This window comes from Stigmatopora nigra, chromosome 7 (genome assembly GCF_051989575.1).
Source record: "Stigmatopora nigra isolate UIUO_SnigA chromosome 7, RoL_Snig_1.1, whole genome shotgun sequence".
NCBI lineage: Eukaryota > Metazoa > Chordata > Actinopteri > Syngnathiformes > Syngnathidae > Stigmatopora > Stigmatopora nigra.
The window spans coordinates 6,191,785-6,219,509 of record NC_135514.1 but is presented as its reverse complement, the minus strand read 5'-3'; the positions used below and the strand labels follow the sequence as shown (position 1 = coordinate 6,219,509).

The 27,725-nt window shown below is 36.9% G+C and overlaps 1 protein-coding gene across 2 annotated transcripts in view; it reads left to right on the top strand.

The window, feature by feature from the left end:
* Window positions 1–27,725, top strand: part of LOC144198896 (CUB and sushi domain-containing protein 3-like) — a 161,106-nt gene that overhangs the window by 37,654 nt on the left and 95,727 nt on the right. For both annotated transcript variants that reach the window (XM_077720109.1, XM_077720107.1), the window contains exons 7-31: window positions 629–706; window positions 1,429–1,516; window positions 2,491–2,615; window positions 3,010–3,131; window positions 5,729–5,832; window positions 6,032–6,144; window positions 6,413–6,595; window positions 7,117–7,443; window positions 7,988–8,182; window positions 8,283–8,421; window positions 8,650–8,837; window positions 10,181–10,369; window positions 13,327–13,443; window positions 14,233–14,448; window positions 15,636–15,824; window positions 16,448–16,617; window positions 17,429–17,585; window positions 19,351–19,542; window positions 19,810–19,936; window positions 20,656–20,858; window positions 21,899–22,090; window positions 22,712–22,850; window positions 24,009–24,196; window positions 24,494–24,688; window positions 26,206–26,322. In XM_077720109.1, coding sequence (XP_077576235.1) covers window positions 629–706; window positions 1,429–1,516; window positions 2,491–2,615; window positions 3,010–3,131; window positions 5,729–5,832; window positions 6,032–6,144; window positions 6,413–6,595; window positions 7,117–7,443; window positions 7,988–8,182; window positions 8,283–8,421; window positions 8,650–8,837; window positions 10,181–10,369; window positions 13,327–13,443; window positions 14,233–14,448; window positions 15,636–15,824; window positions 16,448–16,617; window positions 17,429–17,585; window positions 19,351–19,542; window positions 19,810–19,936; window positions 20,656–20,858; window positions 21,899–22,090; window positions 22,712–22,850; window positions 24,009–24,196; window positions 24,494–24,688; window positions 26,206–26,322 — 4,053 coding nt within the window. The remainder of the gene's footprint in view (window positions 1–628; window positions 707–1,428; window positions 1,517–2,490; window positions 2,616–3,009; window positions 3,132–5,728; window positions 5,833–6,031; window positions 6,145–6,412; window positions 6,596–7,116; window positions 7,444–7,987; window positions 8,183–8,282; window positions 8,422–8,649; window positions 8,838–10,180; window positions 10,370–13,326; window positions 13,444–14,232; window positions 14,449–15,635; window positions 15,825–16,447; window positions 16,618–17,428; window positions 17,586–19,350; window positions 19,543–19,809; window positions 19,937–20,655; window positions 20,859–21,898; window positions 22,091–22,711; window positions 22,851–24,008; window positions 24,197–24,493; window positions 24,689–26,205; window positions 26,323–27,725) is intronic.

Sequence of the window (27,725 nt, the reverse complement as noted above, 5' to 3'; positions counted from 1 at the left end):
GACTGTATTTTAACATCAGCTTTAAAGCAAGCATGGGCTTTAAGCCCAGAAGTTTAATGATTAAAAGAAATAAATTTGGGGAAAAAATAGTTTTTGCAACTACATTTAAATTATAACACAGTCAAGGTACTGTCCCAGGTAACTGACCTACACAGTAGTACACATGCATGCACTGTTTTTGCATTCCGGAAGCCATATTTTGCTTCAGACATTATATTCACTGCTGAAGGTTATTGTTCATATTCGTCAACATGATGACAGAAGATTGCATCACCTGGCTTTTATATGCAATCATGTCTCTACTGCATTTGATTAATTGTTGCAATATAGTCCTGGGGCACAGCTTGGATTTTATATTTATATGTAATTTGTCCCTTTGATCTACATAAAAGCCCATCAATCGGTATTAGATGCCAAGATCATTCTTTTAGTTTTAAATTGAGTTACAGTGTAAAACGTGATAAGAGAAATTTGGCATAATCGTGTACTTAATTGACTCAGATATTTATATTTATTTAACCATTAGACATGCGTATCTAAGGAAATACATACTAGTATAATGCACATGCTTACATCTAAGACTCTAACTTATATCATCATATAAGTTGTCTGTGTTATTTTTGACTAGTGAAAAGCTCTGGAGATCTGAAATCAAGGGGAGTAAAATTATTACCAGAGAAGGACAACACTAACAAACTGTCTTTAAGTAAGTATTTATTTTAACTCTGGTTCTAGCTGTTTGCTGTTTTTTTCCCTATTTTTTTTAGTTTTGCCACATAATTGACTTGATTTTACACTGATTCCTTCAGTTCCTTTTCATTTTCATTTTGACTCACTTATCTCACCACCTCCAGGTGTTCCATTTGCCAATGTTGCAAATCTAGTATCTTGATTATCATACATTTAGAAAACGATAAGTTTTTCCAACACATTTAATACATATGACTACACAACATTACACAATATATTTAACATCACACTAAGACCTCAATAAGAGAGACAGTAATATTTTCAATGGAAAAAATACAGTAACAATGCTTGATTTTGGATTGTATAGAAGCCCACAGATAAAACATTTAATAATTAACTTGATAACAGTCAAGTAACGCTACCAAACCTAGCAAGTTTCATGTTATGGTCGCTCTTGGTGATTAATTTTTAAAAGTTCATGTTATCCTGTTACTTTGTATAGAAAAGGCAAGAGAGTCTTATTTACCTTTGACGCTCTACCGTGAAATGTCTTTTCACATTGCTGACAAATACATGACCTTTTGAAAATGTGAATCTGAAGGATGGAGCCAATTTTTTAAAGGCTCCTTAGCCTCACACAGAAAAGAAATACTAATATTACCGTTCTATCACTACTTGTGATGATGTGTATGGGAGAAGAAAGCCAATTTAAATGTCTACCCTTTTGCTGGTTTTCAGTGAATGAAGGAGGAGTCAAGCAGTTGTCGAATTACTGTCCTGACCCAGGAGAACCAGAAAATGGCAAAATGATTGGCTCCGATTTAAGGTAACAGGGGACTCCTTGAGTTTAAGATTTTTTCAAACTTTGACAGATTAATTGTTCAAATGTGATCGGATCAGTGTGTTCCATTTTTTTTAAACCAAGTACAATGCCATTATCTATAACTTTGAAACTACTCAAATCAAAAAATATATAAAATGTTTTAAAACTCGTATGCAGACATGGGTTTGAGTTTGTCAAGGACTACAATTTTGCTCATCACACTGAGTCATTAACAAGATGATATAAGCTCACCAGTTATTATTTCAACAAACATTTTGGCATCAACATTTGGAAGTACTCTATATATGTACCGAGGTGGTCTGACTGGTTCATCTCTGTATTTACATTTGTATGATAACCCCCACCATCACTAATATTTTAATCAGGACTCTATATGCTTTATAAATTTAAAAGCATACTGGTACATGTAGATCAAGGGCTGGAGCTGTTTCCTACCTCCATGATGTACTATTCATACATTTCTCTTCAATTCTGAAACATTATAATTCCCTCAACTCTGAGACACTTAAAATACTTTTTTTTTAAAGAAGGCTTTAAACATTCTAGTTTACAAATGATGGAACCATTGATATACTTGCGCTCTGTGGTCAAGAACACAATGTACCGCTACCTCTCTCTTCTCTTCTTCTCTATGCTTAAGAACACAATGTACTACTACTACCTTTCTCTTCCCTTGCTCTGCTCAAGCCATAAATATTGTTTTTATACCGTCATGTGAGTAATGGTGATTTTTTTTTTACACATGCAAAACAGATGGTGGCTTGGCGACATCCTTTAATTAATCAGAAAATGCTAATAATGAAATGGTACCCTATTTATCTACAAAGATATAATGATTGATTTTCAGTTAGAATCCCTAGCATGGAAATAAATAATGAATTTGACATTTTATCAGGAGTCAGTTTTTGGGGAATTGATTTTTTTTTTTAAGGCGTTAATGATGTTTATCTTCTTAGCATTGGAGCAACTGTTCAATTCATCTGCGATGAAGACCATGTGCTGCAGGGTTCCAAAACGATTACCTGCCAGCGTGTTGCCGAAGTCTTTGCAGCTTGGAGTGACCACAGGCCCGTCTGCAAGGGTGAGAGAGGCATCTTAAGAATGAATACATTGCTTTGATTGATGCACTGCTGATGAATACAAGCTCTATACATATAGGAACAAAGGACAATTACCATTAATTATGATCTGAAACTTAGCAACTACTGTTACGTTTCAAATTTTACATTGATGTTGAGTACCTCTCAAAGTTATTAATAGTTCTGTCACTAATCAACCCACTTTGGGTACACATTAGATTATTTTCTTGTCGCCCTGCCTAGTAAGAAATATTATTATCTTACTTTATTATCATTTTGTTAATGTTTTCTTTTTCTTTCTTAATATTCTTGTTGAATAGTAAGAAAAAAAACATTTCTCAATTCACTCATAACTTTCTTAACATTTTCTACGGTTCTCTTTTTATTTTGTCACAGTAAAAACTTGTGGGTCAAACCTACTGGGACCTTCAGGAACATTTACATCACCTAACTTCCCTATCCAGTATGAGAGTAACTCCCAGTGTGTGTGGATCATCACTGCCAGTGATCCAAACAAGGTAAAACCAAGACATAATATGTATTAACCGTTTTTTTAGGCATCGTTTAATGTGCATGGCTTGTTTTTATTGCATTTAATGAAACGACAACAATGACACAGCAGGCAGGCCTTTTTATAAAAACACAAAAGCACCCCCAAAAGAGTTAACAGAATTAACTGTTTGCAAATTGGGGTTGCATTGTGGATAATTATTCTTTTAAACTACCATATATTTTGGACAACATATGATATTTTTCCCCTGGTATGAACAGTCTGTCTTTTGGACGAATTACTAATACATAGATTTATGAATCATGAATAAATAACAATCTTAGTGTGCTCCAAACTTGAGTCAAGATATGGCCACGAAGGTTGGGGGCCTAGAACCATTCAAACCCAAAACTGAATGATCTATTATAGATAGCATTGTCCATGTGGTATTTGTACACACTGTACTTTTATAGCAGATACACACTTCTCAATCATTTATTAGTTATACCTTGTCAGGATATTGACAAATCACTGTGTTTCACTTTGTTTGCAGTTGAATCCAATGTTTTTTGGAACTGTGTTGATAATCTTGGGTCCTATGTTAAGTAAAAACTCAGCATCGTTCCCTAAAAATACTCCTTAACGAAATTCATTTCTGTGTGCATCTGTTTTCCCAGGATGCCTCGAGGTGGTAAAAGGTTACGATGAATATGTTTATTGTTTGCCTTCACTCTCAACTGTCAATTTATATACATAGCTGTAGTGCATTGCTTTGTTTGGAGTGTCATTTTGTTCATGGCTATTGGCAGTGAAACAATTCTGCCCAGTTGTCGGAGGTAACACAAATTGAGATGAATAATGATTGAACGAGACTCGCTTGTCCCCAAAGTGAAGAGGCCAAAGCTGTTTTCCTAATCATCATTGCTGTTCTCCTACTTCAGATCAGTCTCACAATTGGTATTCTGTCTAGTTTTTCATGTGAGCAAGGATTTGTCATTTTGCTTCATTATCGTTTATAAGCACGAGAGGACTAATGGCCATTCAAAACTCGCTAGGACTGGCAAGCACTGAACCAATGTGCCACCATGCTTCCCCTAAGTAAACTAAGCTCATGTCTTGGCAGAGGAAAGTTGATCCATTAGTGTTATTATGGTAATTATGCTAATGCTTGCATTGTGTTATAAATGGATACAGTAAAGAATGTTTCGTTCCGATAGCTGGAGAATTGAGTCGTATGTCTGTCATCAACAGATGCAACATTTATTTTTATTACAACATGCTTTCATTTCAAACCAATGTAAAGAGATTGAATTGAGATAATGACTCTTATATGAATTTGTGCTGTGATAATGAAGCTTTTAGATGATTGAAATGCTCTCCACAGTGGAGCATATGTATGTTTGATTATTGAGAAAATCACCAACAACAAGGGAGGTGGAAAGTTAATTATGCATTTTGATAGACAAATACTCATTATGGACCAAATTATTTTTGCCATGAAGTAATTCATTTTTGCTCGAAAGTAATGTGAAGCGATTTTGAATGCCATGTTCTGTCGTGCATTGAAGGATATTTGTCTTTTTTTGAAGCGGTGTGTGTGTATATATTGCGTGGTTGTTTGTGTGCATATTGTGTGGGTGTGTGTGTGCTACAGAGAGTTATGTTTTTTTTCTGGTCTGCAGGCATGCACTGTTTGTTAAAGGGTTATGTGAATAGAACGCAAAAGATTTGATGTCATTCCATTTCCAAGGGATATTGCTGCTATTGTCAAAGAATGTTACAGGAGGAGAGCTTCTTCTGTGCCGCAGAGAAGTGAGAAGATTTTAGTTTCAAAGCATTTTAAGATTAAATATGTTATTTACAGTCATTAGCTTTTTCTTGTCAAGCCTCTCTTAGGCACAGTAAAGCTGGTTTTAGAAGCTTTTGTTCTGTAGGCAATATATGGATGCAACAAAGTCTGGAATGAATTTATATATATTTGGTCTTTGGTAGTGAATAAAACATGTTAATCATTTTGAGTGTAGTGCTTTTATGATTAGTTTTAAAAATGCATTGTGCTCCTCTAATTCATCATGTATTTGTGTGTTATATGCCCCGCTGTGTATTATTAGTTTCAATGGTGTGCGTTGGCGAGATACCCACTTGGTGGTTATGTTTGCTCACTTAAATTGACCAGTTTAATTCATCCTTCCTTCAATCACCTCCTATAGGGACTGTAGACGCTCTCTTGGGATTATAACTTGGGGACATTTAAATCCAATTGCCAATTAGAATTAAACTGGTTGTTGGGGAGGTGCAAGCTTGCTGCTACTTTGCAATGAAAATCACCTCACCGGTATGAATCATATGTCAAGGAATATCTTGTGTTTGCTAAAACGGGTGTATCAGAAAATTCAAAACATTGTCAATTTAGCACTGTGTTCTAATTTGAGAAAAATGTAATGTTTGAATCATTAGTCTACCATTATAGATCCTATTTCTACGTTTAGCTTAATGATGCATAATGAGGATATTGACAATGGGTAAAATCACTCTGTACAAATATGTATCAGCTTCTGAAAATATTTTATGTATGTGTGGGTTTTTAAAGACTGAAAAAATACTTACAGTATGTCCTTTTTGCAGGTTATCCAAATCAACTTTGAAGAATTTGACCTGGAGATAGGGTATGATTCACTTACAATTGGAGATGGAGCAGAAGTAGGGGATTCGAAAACAATAATACAAGTGTAAGTAGTGAAGTTTCTCTTGTATTGCAAATACTCTTGAACAAATGGCGTATTTATCTACTTATCTTTAATATTTTTGTACACCATTTAGTAAACTTGCTTATCGGATTACACTATTTTTGGATTTCTGCATTTTATACCGTCTAATTGTGAAATATGTTTCAACAATTGTTTTAATAGCCTCTTTTCCCCCCTAAAGGCTAACTGGGAGCTTTGTACCTGACCTGATTGTCAGCATGTCCCATCAGATGTGGCTTCATCTGCAATCTGACGAAAGTGTAGGCTCCATTGGCTTCAAGATCAACTATAAAGGTACAATGGGTTTAGTGTTGACACCACTGTCTTGATGCATAGCTGTGATCAATGGGAGACTCCATTAGTAAAGCAGTCCGACATTCCCCTCTGTCACTCTTTTTGGCTATTTGACACCCACGGGGCTTACCTGGATTTACTGATATTGTAAAAAGGAGATATTGGACATACAATACTTCGAGCTACTGTACTTGGCTTTACTCTGTTCTTTATTGCTTATCTCGTCTAATTCCATTTCTGCATCCGCCTGCTCTACCCTTACACACAGAAATTGATAAAGAGAGTTGTGGTGACCCTGGTACACCACTCTATGGCTACCAAGAGGGAAGTGGCTTTTTAAATGGAAATGTTCTACGATTTGAGTGCCAGTTTGGATTTGAGCTCATTGGGGAGAGGATGATTACCTGCCAGAACAACAATCAGTGGTCGGCAAATATTCCCATCTGCATATGTAAGTTTTATTCATTCATTTATTTTCCGTACTGACTAGTCTCACAAGGGTCACGGGTGTAAGTTTTAAGTGCATTCCATTTGATGAGGACAAATGAAATAATGATGTGCTTTGAAAGTTTACAATGACACAAAGCTTTTGAAAGATTAATTAATGCTGCAAAATACTTTGCTTGTAAACAGCAACTCACAGAATGTCAAAGGGCAAAGTGGTGCTACGGTAAACAAAGGGGGAGAAATATTTTTTTTTACCATACTCTACTCAGCAGTTTATAATCCTCTGTGCATGAAGTTTTGATACGACATTTTTTGAAAACTAGGCTTCATGTTTTTCCAATGCATCAGGACTCATGGGCCCAGTACTTTCTCCTCCAACTAGTCATATAGCTCATACAAAGTTCAGTTTTCATCTTGGTGGGAGAGAATGGACAGTCATGTTGCTGCTGTTAAAACAAATTGCCTCGCTTGGGATACATTATATTTGTATGAGTTATTAATCTATTTCTTGCCTTTGTCATTCAGTTCCTTGTTTTTCCAACTTCACGGCTCCATTGGGGACTGTGCTATCTCCTGACTATCCAGAAGGCTATGGCAACAACCTCAACTGTGTATGGTTGATCATCTCAGAGCCTGGCTCCAGAATACACCTGGCATTTAATGACTTTGACCTTGAACCACCCTATGACTTCCTCACTGTCAAAGATGGTGATCAGTCAGGATCCGCTATTTTAGGACGTTTCTCTGGGGCCGAAGTGCCCTCCCACCTGACGTCCAATAGTAACATCCTGCAGCTAGAGTTTCAAGCTGATCACTCCATGTCAGGGCGGGGTTTCAACATCACCTATAGCAGTGAGTAGCCATTTGCACCGTTTGTTCAAAACAGTAATGTTCATACATGATTACGTATACACTTACTTTCTTTTATTACTTCCAGGTGGGGTAATTATAAAAGTATAGTCGTATTAAAATGCAAATCGATGTGTGCCTTTGGTATGATCAAATGCTTTCCATGAAATTAGAAGTTGTAGTAGTCAGCCGAATATATGGGTTGTCTCAGAATGTCACACTGAAAAAAAGAAATGAGACAATTTTTAGAAAATACCCCTCTGAGTACTCTTTACGATATAAGGATTGAGGAAAAACTAGCATAAAGCAGCATGCTGTGCTTAGTTTTTATGCCTTATTAACACTGTAGGTAGTAAAAAGTGTCTTCTTTCTTGGCAAAGCCCATTATCAACATTAGGTGAACAGCGAACATGCTGTTTCAGGTTTCTTGCTGTCTTTAAGACAGCTACATTTATTTACCTTATCTTCACACCCCTTAAAGAAGCCATTTTTCATGAAAACAAGAGTGCTTGTCATCAGATTGTGCTATCTCTCTCCTCATTACAAGCTTTTGGGCGTAATGAGTGCCCTGACCCTGGCATACCGCTGAATGCCAGACGCTTCGGGGACAGTTTCCAACTGGGCAGCTCCATTTCTGTGGTCTGTGAAGAGGGCTTTATCAAGACGCAGGGTGCCGACACCATCACATGCCATTTAGAGGAAGGGAAGGTGATGTGGAGCGGCCTCATCCCTAAATGCGAAGGTACACAAGAAGAATAAAACAATGTTTCTGTGTTTCCACTTCCACACGCACACATAAAAACTAAATTCCTTTCAATAATTTCATTTTTAAATCCAAACAGCTCCCTGTGGTGGTCACTACTCCGGCCAATCTGGGGTCATTCTGTCTCCAGGATGGCCTGGCTATTATAAAGACTCACTTAGTTGTGAGTGGGTCATAGAAGCTGAATCAGGTCATTCCATCAAAATCAGCTTTGACAGGTATGTTCACTTAATACAGTATCACACCTGTTTAAGCATGCGTTGGAGTGTAACAATTGGTTTTCACAACAATTCCATTTGTATTATAATTTCTGGTGGTTAAATTTAATTGAAGAATGATAGTGTTTCATATTAAAAAAAATCAAATATGGAAATTGCATGTCGTTGAGAGTGCAAATTTCTCTTTCGGTCTATACACTTACCGTCTAATCTTCATTTTTCTTTAAGGTTTCAAACTGAACTCAGCTATGACTTTCTGGAAGTACATGATGGCCCAAACCTGCTTTCACCATTGATTGGTTCATTCAATGGAACCCAGGTTCCTCAGTTTCTTTTTAGTACCAGCAACTTCCTATATTTGCTGTTCACAACAGACAATAGTAGATCCAACAGTGGCTTCAAAATCTTTTATGAAGGTAAATATAATCAGATACCATATTTTGTGCACTGATCAGTGAGCAAATGCAAGTCTAATTTTTCAGACAATCATCTATACCTGTCATTCATTTATTTAATACCTGTAGTTCTTGTTCAGATTCAAGTGTCTTTTCACTTTGCTTAATGTGACCTGTTCCATGGTCTTTTGAGTTGCCAGGAAAAAATGTATAAGTCCAATCTGTTTTCATTTTTTGAATCAAAATTGTCTACTTGTTTAAAAAAATACTAAATACAAAAGGCTTCAGCTGGAAAATTTTGTTTCCAGATAGAAATTCAGAGTTACAAAATGTGAAATTAGAAAATTCTAATATCCGCTAAGCATAGTGTTCTGTATTCTGTTTTGAAAATGACATGATAGAGTTACTCTCCCATTCGCCATCTGTGCTGGCCTCTCATTGGCTCTGAAAGGCTGTGTCTCCATGAAGACCGATCAGAAAAGGGCGCGCTCTAGGCGACCACCACCAGAGTATGTGCACAACCATCTGACCAAAAGCCTCCTCGGGGCACGTCATCTTTTTCTAGCACCATGGCGTAACCGCTGCGGCAGTGAGTTCTTGATTTGTGTGCCTTCTACCTCGTTCGACACAGAGTTCTGACATTTTTTTTACATTTTTCATAGTGTGCTCAATGCATATTTATTCTTTGCCAATTATCATTTTCACCCACGAGAGTTATGGTACGAAGGGAAACAAAAGTCTTGCTTGCGCCAAGCTTGATGACGAATGACTTTGAAAATGTATTTTCTCATCTTATTAATTTTATTAGCTTCATAAATAATGCTCAAATATTTTCATCTTTTTAGTTTCACACATTTCATTTTAAATTGTTAGGATTTTATTTTCTTAAAAGTTGGAATGAATTAAACTTTTTCCAAATAATATGCGTTTCTCCTTACGAAAAAAGTTGCAAACCAAATGTGAAACACAATTTTGTAAGTAATGGTACCAGTGTACTTGAATGAAATAACAATGTCTGGACAAGGATGCTCAAATTCAATATTGCTTGCAATATACCATTGGTGATTCACAAACAGTATGTCATGAAGGCACTATTCACTTAAACCAGACCACAAGTATCTTTGTCTTATTATGTTTTTGTTATTTGTGGGTGAATCACTCTTTTGTGATTATGGTGCTACAAAGCAATACCACTCAAATCACATTTGTTTCTTTCATTGGAATTTAGGTCTTATGGTATGTGTTATATATTCCTTGCATGATTCAGGCTAGGTTCTTTAGTTTTTAACGATCATGCTGTAATTCACTCAAACAACTACTACTATTCTGTGACAGCATAATTAACAAACACTTTTTTTTTATAGTTGTCACAGTGGACACATACTCTTGTATGGATCCTGGTATCCCAGTCAATGGCGTGCGGCTAAGCAGTGACCTATCCATCGGCTCATCAATATCCTTCCAATGTGATCCGGGATACAGACTAAGCCTAGAAGAACCACTGGTTTGTGAAAAAAATCACTTCTGGAGCAACCCTCTCCCCACTTGTGATGGTATGTCTTCTCAGGAGTTAAATGAGGGGTGGGCTATTGGATTTCCAAAGGGTCTAATTTAGCTTTCGACTTCTATTCTCCTCACGCAGGTGATGTGTGTTGGCCCACGTTAAACAAAAGGCAAAATAGCCGAGAACCTTGAATTTTCATTTCACCCTTCATGAAAACTATTACAGCTATCCAGAGGTTAAAGCTGCTGTAACCTCACTGTAAAAATGAATAAATTGTTGGATTGGGCGAAAGTAAAGACTGTTATTTAAAACTCTGACAAATTGATGCATTAAATAAATGAATTATAATATATAATTACACTATTCTTTTTAAAACCTTCGACCTGTTTATCCTTGGATTCAGTAGGCCCAGCCAGTATACAATTCTGAAGGTGAAGCAATGTTTCTGATTCCTTTTCTTCAGAAGAATAGTTGAATATTTTATTTTTTCCAGTTAACGTGATCTATACGCATTAGTGGCAATGATATAAGAAAAAAATAACAATGAATTGATGACTAAATATTTCTAGAAAGGAACAAATGTCCACTTACACCCATTGGAATTAAAATGTTATGACTGGCGGGAGCTGAGTCATGATGATGCAGCATATCCGAGATGGTGTAATCGCGAGAGAGAAGAGTGATACTGTCCCAGTAACCATTTTTTTTAAGCGGGTCATAGCTTATGACAGCAGCGTATCACACAAATGGAGCATACGTTCAGTTCTAATAAGTGAGGATAGATCCTGTAAAATAGCTCTCCATTTGTACGGCTCTTGATAGTCTTTTTATCGCCTAATAACGTCGCCATGTTGTTCTGTGGGATCCACAAAATTTGAAAAAAAATTCAAAGGGATTGCAGTATTGTTCCTTGCTGAAATGGAAAATCTAGTGACAGTGTTGGGGGTGGACCAGAAAGCTTTGACATCACTGGGCTTCAAGTCTTGACAGAAAGAACTGGATTTTTATACCTCACCTAAAACGAGAAACTAAAAAAAAAATCAGACCAAAAGAATTACCGCCTATATTGAGCACTCATTTATTCTCAGCTTGTGCCCATATTTAAAGAGATTCTCCTGTATTTCGAAGAAAATCTTCGAATTGAGTTTACAACATGTTTATATCTTTCTTTTGAATATACTTATCTCTGTCAGTAAAAGATGAAAATATCAATAAAAAATGCAGAACATGCCCAGCAACATCGGGCCCAAGCCTGTAAGAGTAAACATATCATTTAGCTGCTATTTGAAATTTTCGTAAATAGGACCTTGTACATCTTCGCTTTTGGCAAAGGCTCTAAACTTGTTTGCTTGTCAAGCTGCTTTTCCTCAATAGATTGACCATGTCTTCCTGCGAAAAACTTGGATGGGGGTTCTTGTGAATCATGTAAATGAGGAAAAAAAAGCGATTTATCCCAACTTCAAAGGAACAGCTTCATCGGTTCCCTGTAGCTGTGTTGTCCTACATAATCTCTCTGAAACCTGTGTATTTGAACATTTTAGAAATAGAAAAGAGATTGTGGTGATTTTCTCCTACAATTTGACTGATATTGACGCCATGGATGACTCATTTGTCGGTAGAACATAAAGTATAACAAAACAAAGTGCAAGAGTTGGCTTTGTGTAATATATTGGCGATGAAATAGTGCTGAGTTAGCAAAAGCCTTTGCCTTGCCTTTATAACCAAGAGCCTTTTCCTGCTTAGCTTTAAGATAGACTGGTGCCAAAGGCTGCAGCCTTCTGTTTATGGACCCTCTAAATAAACACCTTGCCAAGTGTACTCATTCACTTTTAATGACTTTATGTAATTTTGGCTCATTAATAAATTATTTGATATAATTTTGTTGGTGGATAAGGATTCAGGCCTTGATGTGGTGTGTTTACTGGAGGGCCCAAGGGGGAATGAGTGAGGAAAAGAGGGGCTGTATGTGTGCTCACAGCTGTGAGGCCTTAGGCATTACAGTGATCTTCCAAAACATCGTCTGACATTCATAACTTTGAATATACGTACATTCACAAGAGACGTATACTTCTAAAATTTAAAGAGGCTCATAGACATTTGATAGTGACGTCATCTTCAAGATATTTGGATCAAAGAAAATATAGGTACAAGTGCACACTAAACTCCAGAATGAAGTGAGAAACCAAAAAAAACAACAACAAATCACGGGATCGGCTGTGTTCATGTTTTACTCTAAACAATAACAAAAACTTTTATGTGATTTGAACTTACAGATAGACTGCATTAGTTCTCTGCATAAAAAGCTACTAATTGGAACAATATCCAGTTCTACCAATTATAATTTTCAGAGAGAGGTAGCATGATCTTCTAGATTCATAGCAGCCGATGAGTTTAGAGAATTATCTTATCACTTTTACCAAATTAGTGGCGTTGGTGGTATTAAATTATATAATCATATTACATGAGAATCATGTCAGCAAGGTGACATATGTCTTATTCTATTCCTTCATAGTAAAACACTACGGGGTCTTTTCGACTTGTTAATCTTTTCAAACTGATTTAAATAGAATGCCGCATTGTGCTAATCCCATTTGGGTGGAAATAATTCAGAATCTCTTTAAAGTAATGACTGCAATGAACCTGATTTAATTCTCCAAGTCTACTTGTGTCAGTTAATTGTCAGTAAATGCTGTTTTCTAACCAGATTTTAGTTTTAAAATAATTTATGAAAGGTGACTATATGGCGGGCTGCGCGATCAATGAATGATTTATTGTCTAGGTAGAGAGAGAGAGAGAGAGTTGCTTTGAAACAAGGTAGAGAAAAAAATATTGTGCTGGCAGAATTACAGGTGCTCATAAAATAGTATGATAGGATGTGATGTGTCTCAAATACATTATTCATGCAAATTGCTCCTTTCTTCTTCACGTGAGGGATTTATTGCTTCATTTACAGGTTTCTTTTTCCCCATCAGCATTTATCATTCATTATCTTTCCTTTCCTTTCAGCATCTTGCGGCGGAGATATCAAAGGGCCTGTTGGTGTCATCCTCTCGCCTGGTTACCCTGAGTTGTATCCAAACTCTCTGAACTGTACATGGACTGTGGAAGTCAGCCACGGAAAAGGTTTGTTGTAAACCACACATATATTGATTCTCCTGCGTGCACGTCTACGTTATGTGCACATACACACACTTGCCATTCAAGGGCACACTTCTCTTTCATAAAACACATAATGGGCCTTTTGTTTAAACTGCTAAATCAGGGAATTTAGGAAGTATGTATTTCAGTGCTGAAACTATTATATTGACAACTTGATCGACCTTTCTTTTTATTTTTTATCAGCAGCGCCATTAAAATCTTTGTATTTTATGTGTTTGTAATTAGTACAAAAGAGCCTCAGATATAAATATACTAACGATTATATCACAAAAAATATTTTCAGACAACATAGAATAGTTTCTATCTACCATGACACATAGAACAATTTGAACATATAAACACATCTCATAAATCAATTTGACATGAGTTTTCCTCCATCCCAAAAACCAATTGGTCACCAATTCAGGGTGCCTTGTGCCAATAATTAGCTGGGATAGGCTCCAGCACCCCCGCTTGGGTATTAAGTAGTTTCTTGTCAAATGATAAGATTCCATTTGTGGCAATCCCCTGGGATAAAAATACTAGACAGACCAGTAAAGAACGTAAAGATCTTTTATGAAGGTGTTTACTATGTAATAAAGAATTCAGGTTTTATTCATGCCATTACACATTGTTCCATTGCATTAAGATAATGGCTGGAAAATAAATTTATCAGTGAAAATTTCTGAGTTAAAACATATACTCTATCTATTATCTATCTATGATTTGATTGACATTTTGAGATCACTAACAGGACTTCTTTCCTTCTTCAAGGCGTGCGATTCACTTTCCACTCCTTCCACCTGGAGGATCACCATGACTATCTGCTTATAACTGAAAATGGCAGCTTCGCTCAGCCACTGGCTCGACTGACTGGTACGGAGAAGCTGGCTGCGCTTAACGCTGGCCTGTATGGCAACTTCAAAGCACAGCTCCGCTTCATTTCGGACTTCTCCATATCTCTTCAGGGATTCAACATCTCCTTCTCAGGTAAAGTAGCACATAAGTCTTCTGTCTGCATGAAGTAGAGATAGATGGAGAATCATTTGGTTGGCATTTTAAAAAGGAAAGGCGCAAGACACAAGTGCATTGTGTTAAACATTGGTGCAGTTAAGGCTGGTATAAAAGTTAAAAGATGGTCAGATCAATAATAGAATCCAACTGCTAAGTCCCTCTAACGCATGTCTAGTAAAAAGTAACGTGAGGCCTTACTGATATTTAAATACACGGTGCTTCAGGCGACGTCAATCATAGTGGTTTAATTAAGAGAGGACAAGGTTACACAGGTGGGCACTGTCCTGCTGTGATGAGAATGATCATCAATTGATACCATGTGGGTCACTATCCTTAGGACTGAAGAGCTTAAGGGATGTAGTGGGGAGATAAGTATTAATGCCACCCTCCCCTTGCTGAGACCAAGAAGTGGGTAAGTACAGAGATATGGAGGTGCATGAGTGAAACGGAGAGGCAGGAAAAGGAGGCAGATGGTGATGACCAGAGTGAGGAGGAATGAGGGAGAGAATGTGGAGGAAAAGGAAACAACAGGATATAGAGAAGAAGAAGGGCAAAGGGGAGGGGGGTATGTTTCTCAGCCATTTTGGCAAAATGTTTTCCTGCTGTGCACTGAAATGAAGAATAACTTATGCGGGTATTAATATGCATGAAATGTTCTGTGTGAGAATGGCTTTGTGGTCTTTCTGCCTGTGTGCATGCATTTGTCCTTACATGCTCTCCAATTAGCATGTATAGATTCCCTTATTAGAAATCACGCATAACCTTTTACGACCTTTGAAAATATGGCACATTGTCAGGCAACATCCCACGAGTGGTACGTTTTAATCTGTTGGAATAAAATCAATAAACCAGCATAGTTTTCACCCTGTTTAGAATGTGAGGGACTATAAAGCAGCATCAAAACAAGTGGCGACGTTACGCAAATCGCATTCAGCAATAAATTGAATCTAAAGCACTCTTTCTGTTTTTCATACAAATGAAATAATGTTAGAGACGTAAGTAATGGAAGTGCACTTTTTTATTTCCTTGAAGAAGATCAGGCATGTAGTATATATATTTATATATGACTGTAATTTATAACTTACAAAGTGGGCAAGTATAAACTGTGACGGATATTGTGAGGAATTACAATGTTGCGAATTGATTTATTTCATGGTTTCCAGAGTATGACCTTGAGCCCTGTCAGGATCCTGGAAAACCCCAATTTGGCTGGCATGCGGGCTCAAAGTTTGGTATTGGTGACACCCTGTTGTTCCATTGCAACACTGGCTATCGGCTGCAGGGGGCAAAGGAGATAGTGTGCCTGGGAGGTGGCCGCCGTATGTGGAGTGCCCCTCTGCCAAGGTGTGTGGGTACGTTGCTTTCATTCTGTCTTTTCTTCCTGTTTGTGTGCAGCATCTTGCTGAATTTCCAGATGTTCATAGACTTCATGGTCACTCTTTTGGTTATTTATAAAAAAAATACTATGATGGTTCTAAATGCGAGAGTCCACGAAGGACCCCAACTCCCACACACAAACACACCCACCCATCACATGGACACCCAAGCACGCACTGATAGCTGACTCTCAAAATACTGTGCTAACATTTCTTCACACCGACAGTTTGTCATTTGCTGTCTCAACACGCTCTGAATTATTTTGCGTGAAATACGATTTCAAAATCTGAATTCTGGCTCACCAGTTAACTGCTCCAAGTTCAATGTACTTATACATTTAAACATGTCTGCGATGAGTAATCATTGTTAAATATTGTAACAGGGGTATACAACTACACTGCACCACAGTGAAACCCGTTTTGAAAATAATTTTTGGGATATCCTATTTACCTAAAGAATACATCATGAATTAATGTGTTGTTACATAAAAGCCCAAAGAAATTGTGACCTTTAGCACACTCTTTAATTACTCATGACAGTATTATTTCATAAGCTTATGACTTATTTTTAATGAAATTATGCATGTTTTTTTCTCTAGCCGAATGTGGATCAACTGTGTCCAAAAATGAGGGTGTGCTTTTGTCGCCAAACTATCCATTGCCCTATGATAACAGCCACGAATGTGTATACAGCATTCACGTTCAAAGAGGAAAAGGCATCAACATCACAGCCAACTCTTTTCAACTTGCACAAGGTGACATCCTCAAGGTAAAAACGCTCATAATGCTTCTATCTAACTACAAAAGCATAAACCAGGAACCTTACTGAATCAGCTTATCATTTTCAAATGGAATGAAGCAGATTTTTTTTTTATTTTATGACAAACGGGGAGAATACTTTTTTATTTTTTTTTGCGAAGTGAAAGGTACCTGACAGAAATACGTCTTAGAAATCGTAGCATTACTAGATGGATCAAATAGCTAACGCAAATAACCCTCTATCTCAGCTGGAGCTCGGTCTTTGTAGTGCATATGTCTAATGGTGTAACCAGTAGCGCATGTCATCCCACTCTCTTTGTCACTCTTCATGCACTGGTGTCGATGATAATACTTTTTTTATTCGCTTAAAATGTATTTATTAATTTTTAAGGCTACATAAAAATAGTTCTTTTTATTTTCTTCAAGATTACTGCGGGGAAACACATGAATTCCTGCAAAATGAAAAATAAAAATCATAAAATGAAGTCATTCACATAAGCAGAAATATTACATAAACTGTTTCAAAACATGATTCAATGCATGAAACATCTAATTGATATGGTTCAGTCGATGTTATAAATTATAAAATCTAGTTAAGTCAACTTCACTGATTAGTTGTATCAGATAAAAGAAGTTGGGCCCATTAATCCAATCTATTTGTTACATCACAGTCAGAAAAAAAGTGCTACACGAACCACAGTATTTGCTGTTCTCCAAATTGCCGTCTTTTCTTTTTTTATATAACCATTCCAATTTTCAGTGGTTAATCTATTTTAAGCTATATTGCATCCACAGTTGAGTTGCTGTTTATTTCTGGGCAGGTGTATGATGGTAAAGATGGTGCAGCTCCAATCCTCAGCACATACACCGGTACAACCATGCAAGGTCTGTCTTTGACCAGTACATCAAACTACATGTGGCTGGAATTTTACTCGGACCAGGATAGCACAGCAGCTGGTTTTCACCTCAAATACTATAGTAAGTTCTTGTGTATATAGCACAAATTCATTAATTAATATATTTTCCATGTTATTAGTAGTATTTAGGGGTGTGAGGGGCTGTAATATGGTGGGACAGCTTGACAATGAAGTAAATGAGAACAGTAGGGGTGGGCTAAAAAACAATGAAAAGTGCTACTTGCTATAATTCTGAGATTTAGATGTGATATTTTTCCTCAACCTGTGCACATTTTCAACTGCTTTGTCTAAAAATATTTTATGTATTTAGAAATTTTATCATCAAAATAACTTGATTGTCCCTTTTTAATTGACCCTATGGCAGTTAATCAGTTTTCAGAGAAAAGTTCTTTTGAACAGCCAATTAAGAATTTATTATCTTTTGCTCATTATTAGGGAAATTAAACTCATTCCATTTTCTTTAGAACAATACTTTTTGGTGGGAGTAGTGTTGTGAATAGTATAACATGCGGGTAGTCCTATAGTGACTTGTTCCTAATTTAATGGGCCGAAGCAAATTGTGGTTTGGTAACAAATGGTATATGTTGCTTTTGCTAATTACTAATTTGGCATGGCCATTTCATTGTTATATGTATTGTAATTCCAAGACCTGATATGGCAGTCCAGTAAATTAACGAAAAGATTATTTTGTTACTGTGATTAGTTGTCTTGATTTTTGTGCTGATTTTACAGAAGGTTCCTAAAGGAATATTTCTTTATCCATTTATTTATTTTTACATGTTTTAAGTCAGATATTTAGACTGTCATAGAGTTCAATAGCAAAGTGAAAATGTTAACCTCTACCTTTTCAAGTCCAGTCTTTTCAAGCAATATAAATGGTCCTATTCCTCTCAGAGAGGGTTGAGTGATCTATGAAAAAGGTGGTAACATGGCAAGTTTATATCTTCCTCTCAGTATGAAATCTGGGTACATATTTTGCTGACTCTTAGACCAAAAGTTCAGGCGACATTTTCTGAATATGAGCCATAAGTGCTCAAGATTTATACTCGGCATGACGCTTGTAATTCTACCATAACATCTGGCATGGGCAAAGACCTCATGGCGAGGCGAGGGTATAAATCAGTGCTGGGTTTATATGAGGCCGCTGTTGCCACGTGGCTGAACACTTAAGTTTAGTACCTCAAGATAGGCAATGCATATCGAGGCCTGAGTCAAGTTCAAAGACTTGCTGCGACATTATGTGGGTTGGCTTTTGGCTTTGGCTCTATTCAACACTTTCTATGATGTCTATAAACATGGCTCACAGTGTTTAAAGTTTCTTTGTCACATTTTATACTCAAAAGTATGAACTTAGCTCCGTGTTGAATTTAAATTGCTTGACTTCCTTCCTTCCACAATCCAAAAGCATCCATGTTTGCGTAGTTGAAGGCTCCTTAAGTATGATTTCAGTGTGTGTTTGTTGGTCTTACCAGGGTTAAGATCCATCTAAGTTTCTACATTTTAGTAAGCAAGCGTAAATGTAAATGCGCTGTCAAGAAGATGGATGTTGGAAGGATGAATGAATGGCTGGGTGAATTGGTGACCTTCAAGTTTAGCCTTTTTAAGTGCATATTGGTATACTATTAAATAATCCCTTTTAATTCAGATTTGTCCTGTGGGGATTATTTACTACAATTTATAATAATGGCTAATTAATTGTCAAACAACAATCAGTGTCCATTAACATTGACAAAGAATGGTGCTCCAAAGTAGAACTATGTGGACTTTCTGTAAATATGCATTTTGACCAAATAAGAAATTATCAATCTTCCTATCATGTCCTCCAGGCTTTGAGCTATCCCATTGTGATGAACCAGGCGTGCCACAATTTGGGTTCAAAGTCAGTGATCGGGGTCACTTTCCTGGGAGTGCGATATCCTATGGTTGTGACCAAGGTTACACTCTGCATGGAAGTGGCATACTCAAATGCATGACAGGAGAGAGAAGAGCCTGGGATAGCAACCTACCATCATGTATTGGTAAGCTTACTGACTCTTCTTTTGTATATTGCAAACCCAGCCTGGCATTCTCTTGATCAATATATGTACTTTCTTAATGATAATGATAACAATGACAGCCCAATAAAAGGTTGTGTATACATAAAGGGCTAGTTCTGTGTACCTACTGCTCCTATTCACCTTGAAGCATGAAAATATAACAGGTTCGGTTGTGTTAAGCACAGTTGTCCTTCAATATAAGGAAACATATCTCATTCCATTTATTTTGTTGGTTATACGTGTATTCAGCGGAGTGTGGTGGCAGTTTCAAAGGGAAATCTTCAGGGCGCATCCTCTCACCTGGTTATCCCTTTCCCTATGACAACAACCTGAGGTGCACTTGGACCATTGAGGTCAATTCTGGAAACATTGTCAGGTAACTTCTCTTGCCAATGCAGTAATTGAGCATACGTCATATTTCGTGTAATATTTGAAATGGTTAACTCTCACTTTTGTTGTGGGAAAACAATCACCTTAATGGTAATTTTGCAGAAATCACCATTAATCATAATTTTGCAGAAATGTTGGAATTTCAAAGTCTTTATATGCTAATATAACTAAAGAAGCAATGCAGCTGTGTGACTATAAGAAATTACACATACCGTTATGTATAAACTGGTGGATCAACTGAAAATTCTGAATATTTGATCAAACTTAGACTACATTAGTGGGTTTGGTGAATAAACATACATGGATTCTTGCATTATTTAAACAAAACCTTTCCTGATATGTCAGGGGGAAACTGCTGATTCAAAGGATCTGTTGTTCCATTTTTAAATCAAGCAGATATAGAACAATTGCACCAAATCAGAACAGGAAAGCCCAAAAGTGTATGAATGTTCTAAACATTGATTTCTCATTTGACCCGATTCTTTTCTTGCCAAGTCCAATTCAACATCAGTTTCTCCGGTTAGGATTTGTGCAAGTTGTTTTTTTCTTTCGATGCGGTACTCTTTGCCTTCTAAAGGCACTGATAATAATAGTCCAACCAGATATAACTGATACCAATCTTATTATTTAGTCATGAAAAATGTTCTTTCCATAGTAGAAATAACTAGAGCAACTATAACAGTATCATTTTCCTGCTTCTTTTAGCCTCCAGTTTCTTGCTTTTGACACTGAGGCATCCCATGATATTCTGAAGGTATGGGATGGACCTCCTGAAAATGAAATGTCTCTGAAGGAGGTTAGCGGCTCCCTGCTGCCTGAGGGAATTCACTCAACTCTCAATGTGGTCACCATTCAGTTTGAAACTGACTTTTATATAACAAAGTCTGGATTTGCTATTGACTTCTCAAGTGAGTATTTACTTCAGACTCGAACACAATCTGTCTCAACCAATCACTTATTATGATGTTGGCTTTGTCAGAATTGCGATGCGTCTGATATTACGTAATGTGAAGTTAGAATTGTTAGAAATACAATGTGTCATAATGGTGCCTGGAATGACTTTCTTAGAGAGCTCAATTGCTGTGTGATATCATGCAAAGAGACAAATCCTAGACTATTGTCTCTTATTTTTCGAAGTAGCATACACTTTTCTCTCTTTATTTCACTTTAAAAGCCCACATAAACACTCAGACATTACATTTACAATAAAATCACATTTTATTGGTTTCATATAGTTGATTTTTTATTGTAATTTAGGTTTTGCTCTATTGTTTGAAAGCAAGCATTGATCCCCGCAATGCATCTTAATACTTTGCAACATTCATAACATCAAGTATTGTTATTTTGTTATTTGTCCTGGGGCAACACATTTAAGGCGCATGGAGTATTTTATTTATTTTATCTTTTCTTTTCAATTGGAAGCGCCCACATATTTCCTTAACCAGCAACCACACATTTGCTACTTCTTCACACATCTATATTAAAACCTGCCTATTGACTATACTTTTAAATGCTTAGAAGAAAATAAAACACTGACCTGGTCATCGCTTTCCCATGCTCCTGAACTCCTGATCAATACAGTAGTTCCATTAACACTTGACCATTTTAGCTACTCTTTAACTCATCCTCCACAGTCAATTCTCATTTTTAAAGTCCTTCCCAACTCCATTCTTCACACCTTACAAATGTGTTCCAATCCAACATTCCATCCTGTTGGTTCACTCTTTACCATCCCATCTCCTGAATCGACATGATAGGAAGGAGCAGCAAACCGAGGCTGAAAGATCATTTTCTCCAACCTACTCTACATACAGTGTTAAAGTTCATTAGCACATTATAATAATCTGATACAGTTCTTATACACTAAATGGAAAAAGTAATAATTATGAAACAATATTCACAATCTGTGTGATACAGAAATTATTGTGTGTGTTTTCACCTCCCATAGGTTCCCTTGCCACTGCCTGCAGGGATCCAGGTATTCCCATGAATGGCAGTCGCAATGGGGAAGGCCGGGAGCCCAGTGACTCTGTGACCTTCTCTTGTGATCCGGGATATGAATTGCAGGGGGAGAGCAAAATCACCTGCATCCAAGTGGAAAATAGATACTACTGGCAACCCAGCCCTCCAAGCTGCATTGGTGAGAAACACGGGAGGGGTGCAATTGCTTGAGTCAGAGAGAAAACGGATGAGTGAAATTGATGGAGTGATATGTGGTATAAAAGTAAGAGAGGGGGAGGCAGAAGTGAAAAAGGATCAATGTGAAAACAGCAAAGGGAGATTTCGATTTTAGCAGGTTAGCACGGCATCTATCATGTGCTCATACCTTAGACAAATATATTATTCTATCTCGGAACTGTAATTAGCTCTTAGGTGGACACATTCATTTTAGGACACTACACACCTCTACCCATTGTCTTACTAGGGCTTAGCTGTTAAGTACTGGTACTCGACAATGCAATTAGAAATAATTACACTAAGTAGGTCTAAAGAAATAAATGTTCTTGAATCCCAGCCAACTAGTCTTCTGTGAGAGCTACAGGTCTTTGGGCTCCCTCGCGCTTTTTTTATTTTACTCATGTATTTGTACATAAATGCAAGAACACTTGTGTTATTACTCAAGGAAGAATATTTTCCAAGCCAAATGCTTGTCCTGCAAACAATATATAACTGTGTTTGGAACATATTTACTGCAATATTAAAAGAACAGTTCTTTTTATGCCATTGTTGGTTATTGTTTTTTTTTGTTCTTATGTTAAAGCTCCATGTGGTGGAAATGTGACTGGATCTTCAGGATTTATCCTTTCACCCAACTTCCCACATCCCTATCCTCACAGTAAAGACTGTGATTGGCTTATTGCTGTACACTCGGACTATGTCATCTCATTGGCATTTATCAGGTATATTCATCTAAACTTCTTTCCACTTAATTACCAAAAACAACTCATTCCCAAATGAAAGCATAGAACCTAAAACATGGATTAATTCAGAGCTGCTTTACATATTAAAGTTCAGGATTTAATTAGCAGTTATCAAGGATGATTTTGGTCTAGACGCCTTTAAAATCATGGTCTTTTTAGTACCTGGGGAGAAAGGGCGAAATAGATAGCTTGTTGTTATTTCTTTTTATATTCATACATGGCTCAGCATCTCACATAGCAGAACTTAATCAAACGGCGCAGTGTGTTTTCTAACCCGAGACCAAATGCAGTTCACAGTGAATGCACCATAGCACAAGTTGCCTCTTACAATTGCATGTTCTCTGTGACGGAACCAGTTGTATCACTGGGCAGAGTTAGCCCTGTCTCTGGAGTCATGCACATAGGTTTGAGTCTAAGTCTGCTGGTAGATGGAGAATAAACAGCATTTTAGTAAGTAGAGATTGCAGTCACTTTTCTGAAATAATATTTTAGGCACTCTATATTGCAGGAAGAGGTGCGAGATGAGTGAAACTCATTTACGGTGCTGCATGATACTGAGAAGCTTTACATTATTAATTACATTTTAGGCATCTAGCTGCAAGTCTGGCAGGATATGCCTGAGGGTAGTCCTACTCTCTGCTGTTCAGTCATTTTTTATGAAGGGCTCAATGTGGTAATGAAATGTTTTATTTCTATTCTTTTTCGTCTATACAAATAAACATCAACTTTGGCACGCTTGACCTTGGATTGTCAGTTGAAAGAGTAAATGTCTCATTTTGGGTAGTAGTTGCCCATTCAACTGAAAAGCAATTTCTTAGCTATTTTCACTTTTCCCCTAAAGTATGATATCTGTCTCACTGTAAGAGAAGATATTTAAAATGCAAAGCAACATTATAGGATGATCTTTTTACTCTACATTTCCACTGCCATCTGGGAGGATTTCCTGCCATCACGTTGTCGCAACAATTTAATCTTTCACCACCTAGGAGTCATTCTTTTTGCATTTCATTTTTAAAAATATTGCCCCTAAGACAGCAAGAAATATTTTTCTCATGTATTTCATTTCATGTGTGCTATTGGCATTCCAACTTTTCAAATCTGACACATTTTATCTGATTTTGTCTGATTTTCTTGCAGCTTCAGTATTGAGCCCAACTATGATTTCTTGTACATCTATGATGGACCAGACAGCAGCACTCATCTGATTGGCAGTTTCCAGGATAGTAAACTTCCTGAAAAGATTGAAAGTTCTTCTAACTTCATGTACTTGGCATTTCGTAGTGATGGCTCCGTGAGCTACACTGGCTTTCATTTAGAGTACAAAGGTACAGCAAAAATGTTGGATTTCTTTGTACATGCTCTATTTAGTCGTATTTAGTTGCATGCATAAAGATGCATGAGATTCAGTGCCCCTTTGAGGTTGTGAGTTGGATATTGCTTCCTGATTGCAGTTCTCTTTTATCATCCGCATTTACAAGTTTTGATGTATGCTTCCATCACAGTTTAGTTTAATGAAATAGTCCCTTGTGATGCTAACCAATATTTTTATTTTTTGCATGTTTATACCTTCTTTAAAGTGTAGCCATCTTCCCCCTCTAAATATTTGCTTTTTCAATTGGCAGCCAAACTGCGCGAGGCCTGTTTTGATCCAGGGAATGTGATGAATGGCACAAAAATGGGCACTGACTATAAACTTGGATCAATGGTTACATTTAATTGTGAGTCTGGATACTTACTGCAAGGCTATTCTACGCTGACATGCGTCATGGGCAACAGTAAGAGACCAGAATGGGACCGAAGCAAGCCAAGTTGTCAAGGTGAGAGAAAAAGCTACAGGGTTAGTGTTCAGTGTTTTCATTTGTTTGGAATAGATTACACAACAGACGCAATTGATCATTTTGAAATTATAACTAAATCGTACTTGAGCTGGAACAAAATGTTGTAGGTGTGTAAAATAGATTGAATATATATAATATATTTATTTATTTTTTATTTATATTAAAATTCCTTCATCTTCTGCACTGCATAGGAAGGGATTTTGCTCTGCATGGAAGGCACGAACAAGCTATTCATGACTTTTTCATTCTCTGAACCATGCTCTGTTTATAACTATAACCGACATTCAATTTAGTAGTTTCACCTTGAAGCTAAATTTTAACTGACATTTCCAAGTTGAAGTCTAATGGCCTCAGCTGCCCAATCAATGTACGGCTTTTAGATGTCCATCTGCATAATTTGGCAAGTAATTAAATAATTTTCCAATAAATTGAAAAATAAATGTGCAGTTACATGCAGGGATGGGATAACCCCACACACACTTTTTATGTTGTGAATTAAGGGGGAACACGTGTACTATAGTCACTATTCAGCACACTGACAAATAATGTTACCGCGGTCAATTGAACCCAATGCCAAACAATTGCATCACAAGGATGTCATCTTTGTTTGTATGCAGAATGTAAATTGACCATATCGATTAAAATTTACTGCCCAACATATGTTCATGTGTTTCCAAAGTCCAGATGTGTTTTGTTTAGGTCTGTCTTGTCTGTTCCAGCAATGTGTGTTTGTCACTCCATCACAAACAGGTTACCGAATTTTACTGACATACTCGCACTCTGTTCTATGATCTATAGAGCTGTAAGGCTCTTGCAAGTGTAAAACACCTCACACTGCAAGTGTTTTAAAAGGGATCTGTCTGTGTTTAGTAGGTCTTGACTCAAAGACCTGTTCAATCACTATGTCCTTGTAAGGTTTTTGAATTTCATCCTTGGAGACAAGTAGACACTGATTTATATATTTTTTCCAGACAATACCATCACCAATCTCCAAGAATTGGTTTCAATACTTTAGTCTTAGCTTTAGTAGAGCCCCCCATTTTTTTTAAGTAAAGGCATTTTTGACCATTTTCATATTGAGTCTTGCAGCCATGCCGCATACATATTTGTAAGCATTATTTCCTGCTTGTTGATGGATGACATTTTGATGTATTTGGGGACTGAAAACACTTTCCAGGCTGCCTTTATTCCCCTTTGGGTTTTAAACATGTAAACATAAATCAGCCCTCCTTGTCTATTTAGAGCACACAGTGGCTTTTGAAAAAGTCCCAGACGTGTCTCTCAAATGACAAATTATTTTGGCATCCCAATACTATGCTGTATATATGTCAGCAAGTAAAAAAATCCAATGGTGACTTCTCATCTCATTTTGTGATATAAATGCTTACGTGTGCACTTGCTGATAGCACAATATCACTTTATTTCCCCAGGTATTGGAAGTTGATTTTTTACATTTGTTAACTGTATCGCTCTTTGTTCCATTCCTGTCACCAAAGCTCCCTGTGGTGGTCACTTTACTGGTTCAGAGGGCACTGTGCTTTCCCCCAACTATCCACATAATTACACCAGAGGCCAGAGCTGTGTGTATGACATCTTTGTTCCAGGGGACTTTGGTAAGCCTTTTAAAACATTTTCAAATAAGTTGAGTTTGGAAAGTACTTACTCAATGTCTATAACCCATTTGTACAGTCGGTATATTTCAGTTGTGTGCCTTCTTTTCAAAATGGGCCTTCACATAGCTAAAAAAAAGTCATACACGTGATAAAATAAAGGTTGCATGAAAAAGAGAGGCTTTAAAAATCATGCCGGCAACTGAGTTTGAACTTCGAAAGTCATTTCCTTCTTATTCCCCAAATAATTATGCTCTTCTTTTAGTTTTTAAAGATATTCATGCAATCTGTCCCACCTCTTCAGCCTAATTATGACGGAGGAAACCCAGACTGTAATTAAAAACACAGAATCAGGTTAGGAAAGTCACAAGTGCGCCATCATTCTTTGATACTCAGCACTCATGGCTGTTTGGTGCTTTCCACCATTCCAAAGCCATTAAGGTACAATGTGCATCTGTTTTGCCCTTTAATTTTTAATTAATGTCTGAAATAATACGTGCAGTCACATTTCAAACAATACTGCTCCTTCTTTTTTGAAATGCTGAATTATTCATGGCACTCAATCTTTGCCTAGGGCACTGCTTGTAAACATACGTGCATACACGTTCACTGGTCAAAAGAAATTCACTAGTTCAGCTTTCAGTGTTTCATCTTTTGTGCTAGCATACATCCAATAATGTATGATGTTTGCACATCACCAATGTTGCCACCAAACAACAACAAATAAAGACAAACTCTTCGTCATGTAAAAGATTCATCCAAAAGCCCAAAGAAGCACGTTTCATTTTATTTGTCGCTTAGGGAGTTGTTTCTGGGCAGTTTTTTTTCTTAAATCTTCAAATTGTACCGATTGCGCTAATAAAAATGTAAGACTTTTCACCAATTTATTTGAAAAGCTGTGTTTGGGAAGATTTTGAGAAACTCGCCATGACCAAATTGTATTAATATAATATGGCTAAATCCAATATTCGGAGATTGAACTAATATTAGGGACGTGAATTTTTAAAATGAGTTATCAAAGTTGTTAAATATATACTTTAAAAATGTATTTATTTGCTGATAAGGGGCATTAGAGCGTGTCAGGCTCACAGTTCTGGGTCCTGGGTTCAAATCTAGGCAGTCCCAGAACATAAACGAACTTGTATTCATCTTTAAGTATATGTACAAAATTTATATAGTAGCATATGCATAATTAATTGCCCTGTGATGTCACTAAGAACTGACAGATTTTACTAATAAACATGAGCTGCAACTAGATTGGCACAGAAAGACTGAGTGAGCTTGTGTGAGGCAAATTGTGTAACTGCAGGAGAGAGACAGCCGCAATGATAATAAGCAAGATGGTGAGGCATAATGAGTCAGTGGCTTATAATGAAGCAAACTGAAATAGAAAAAAAAAGCACTTC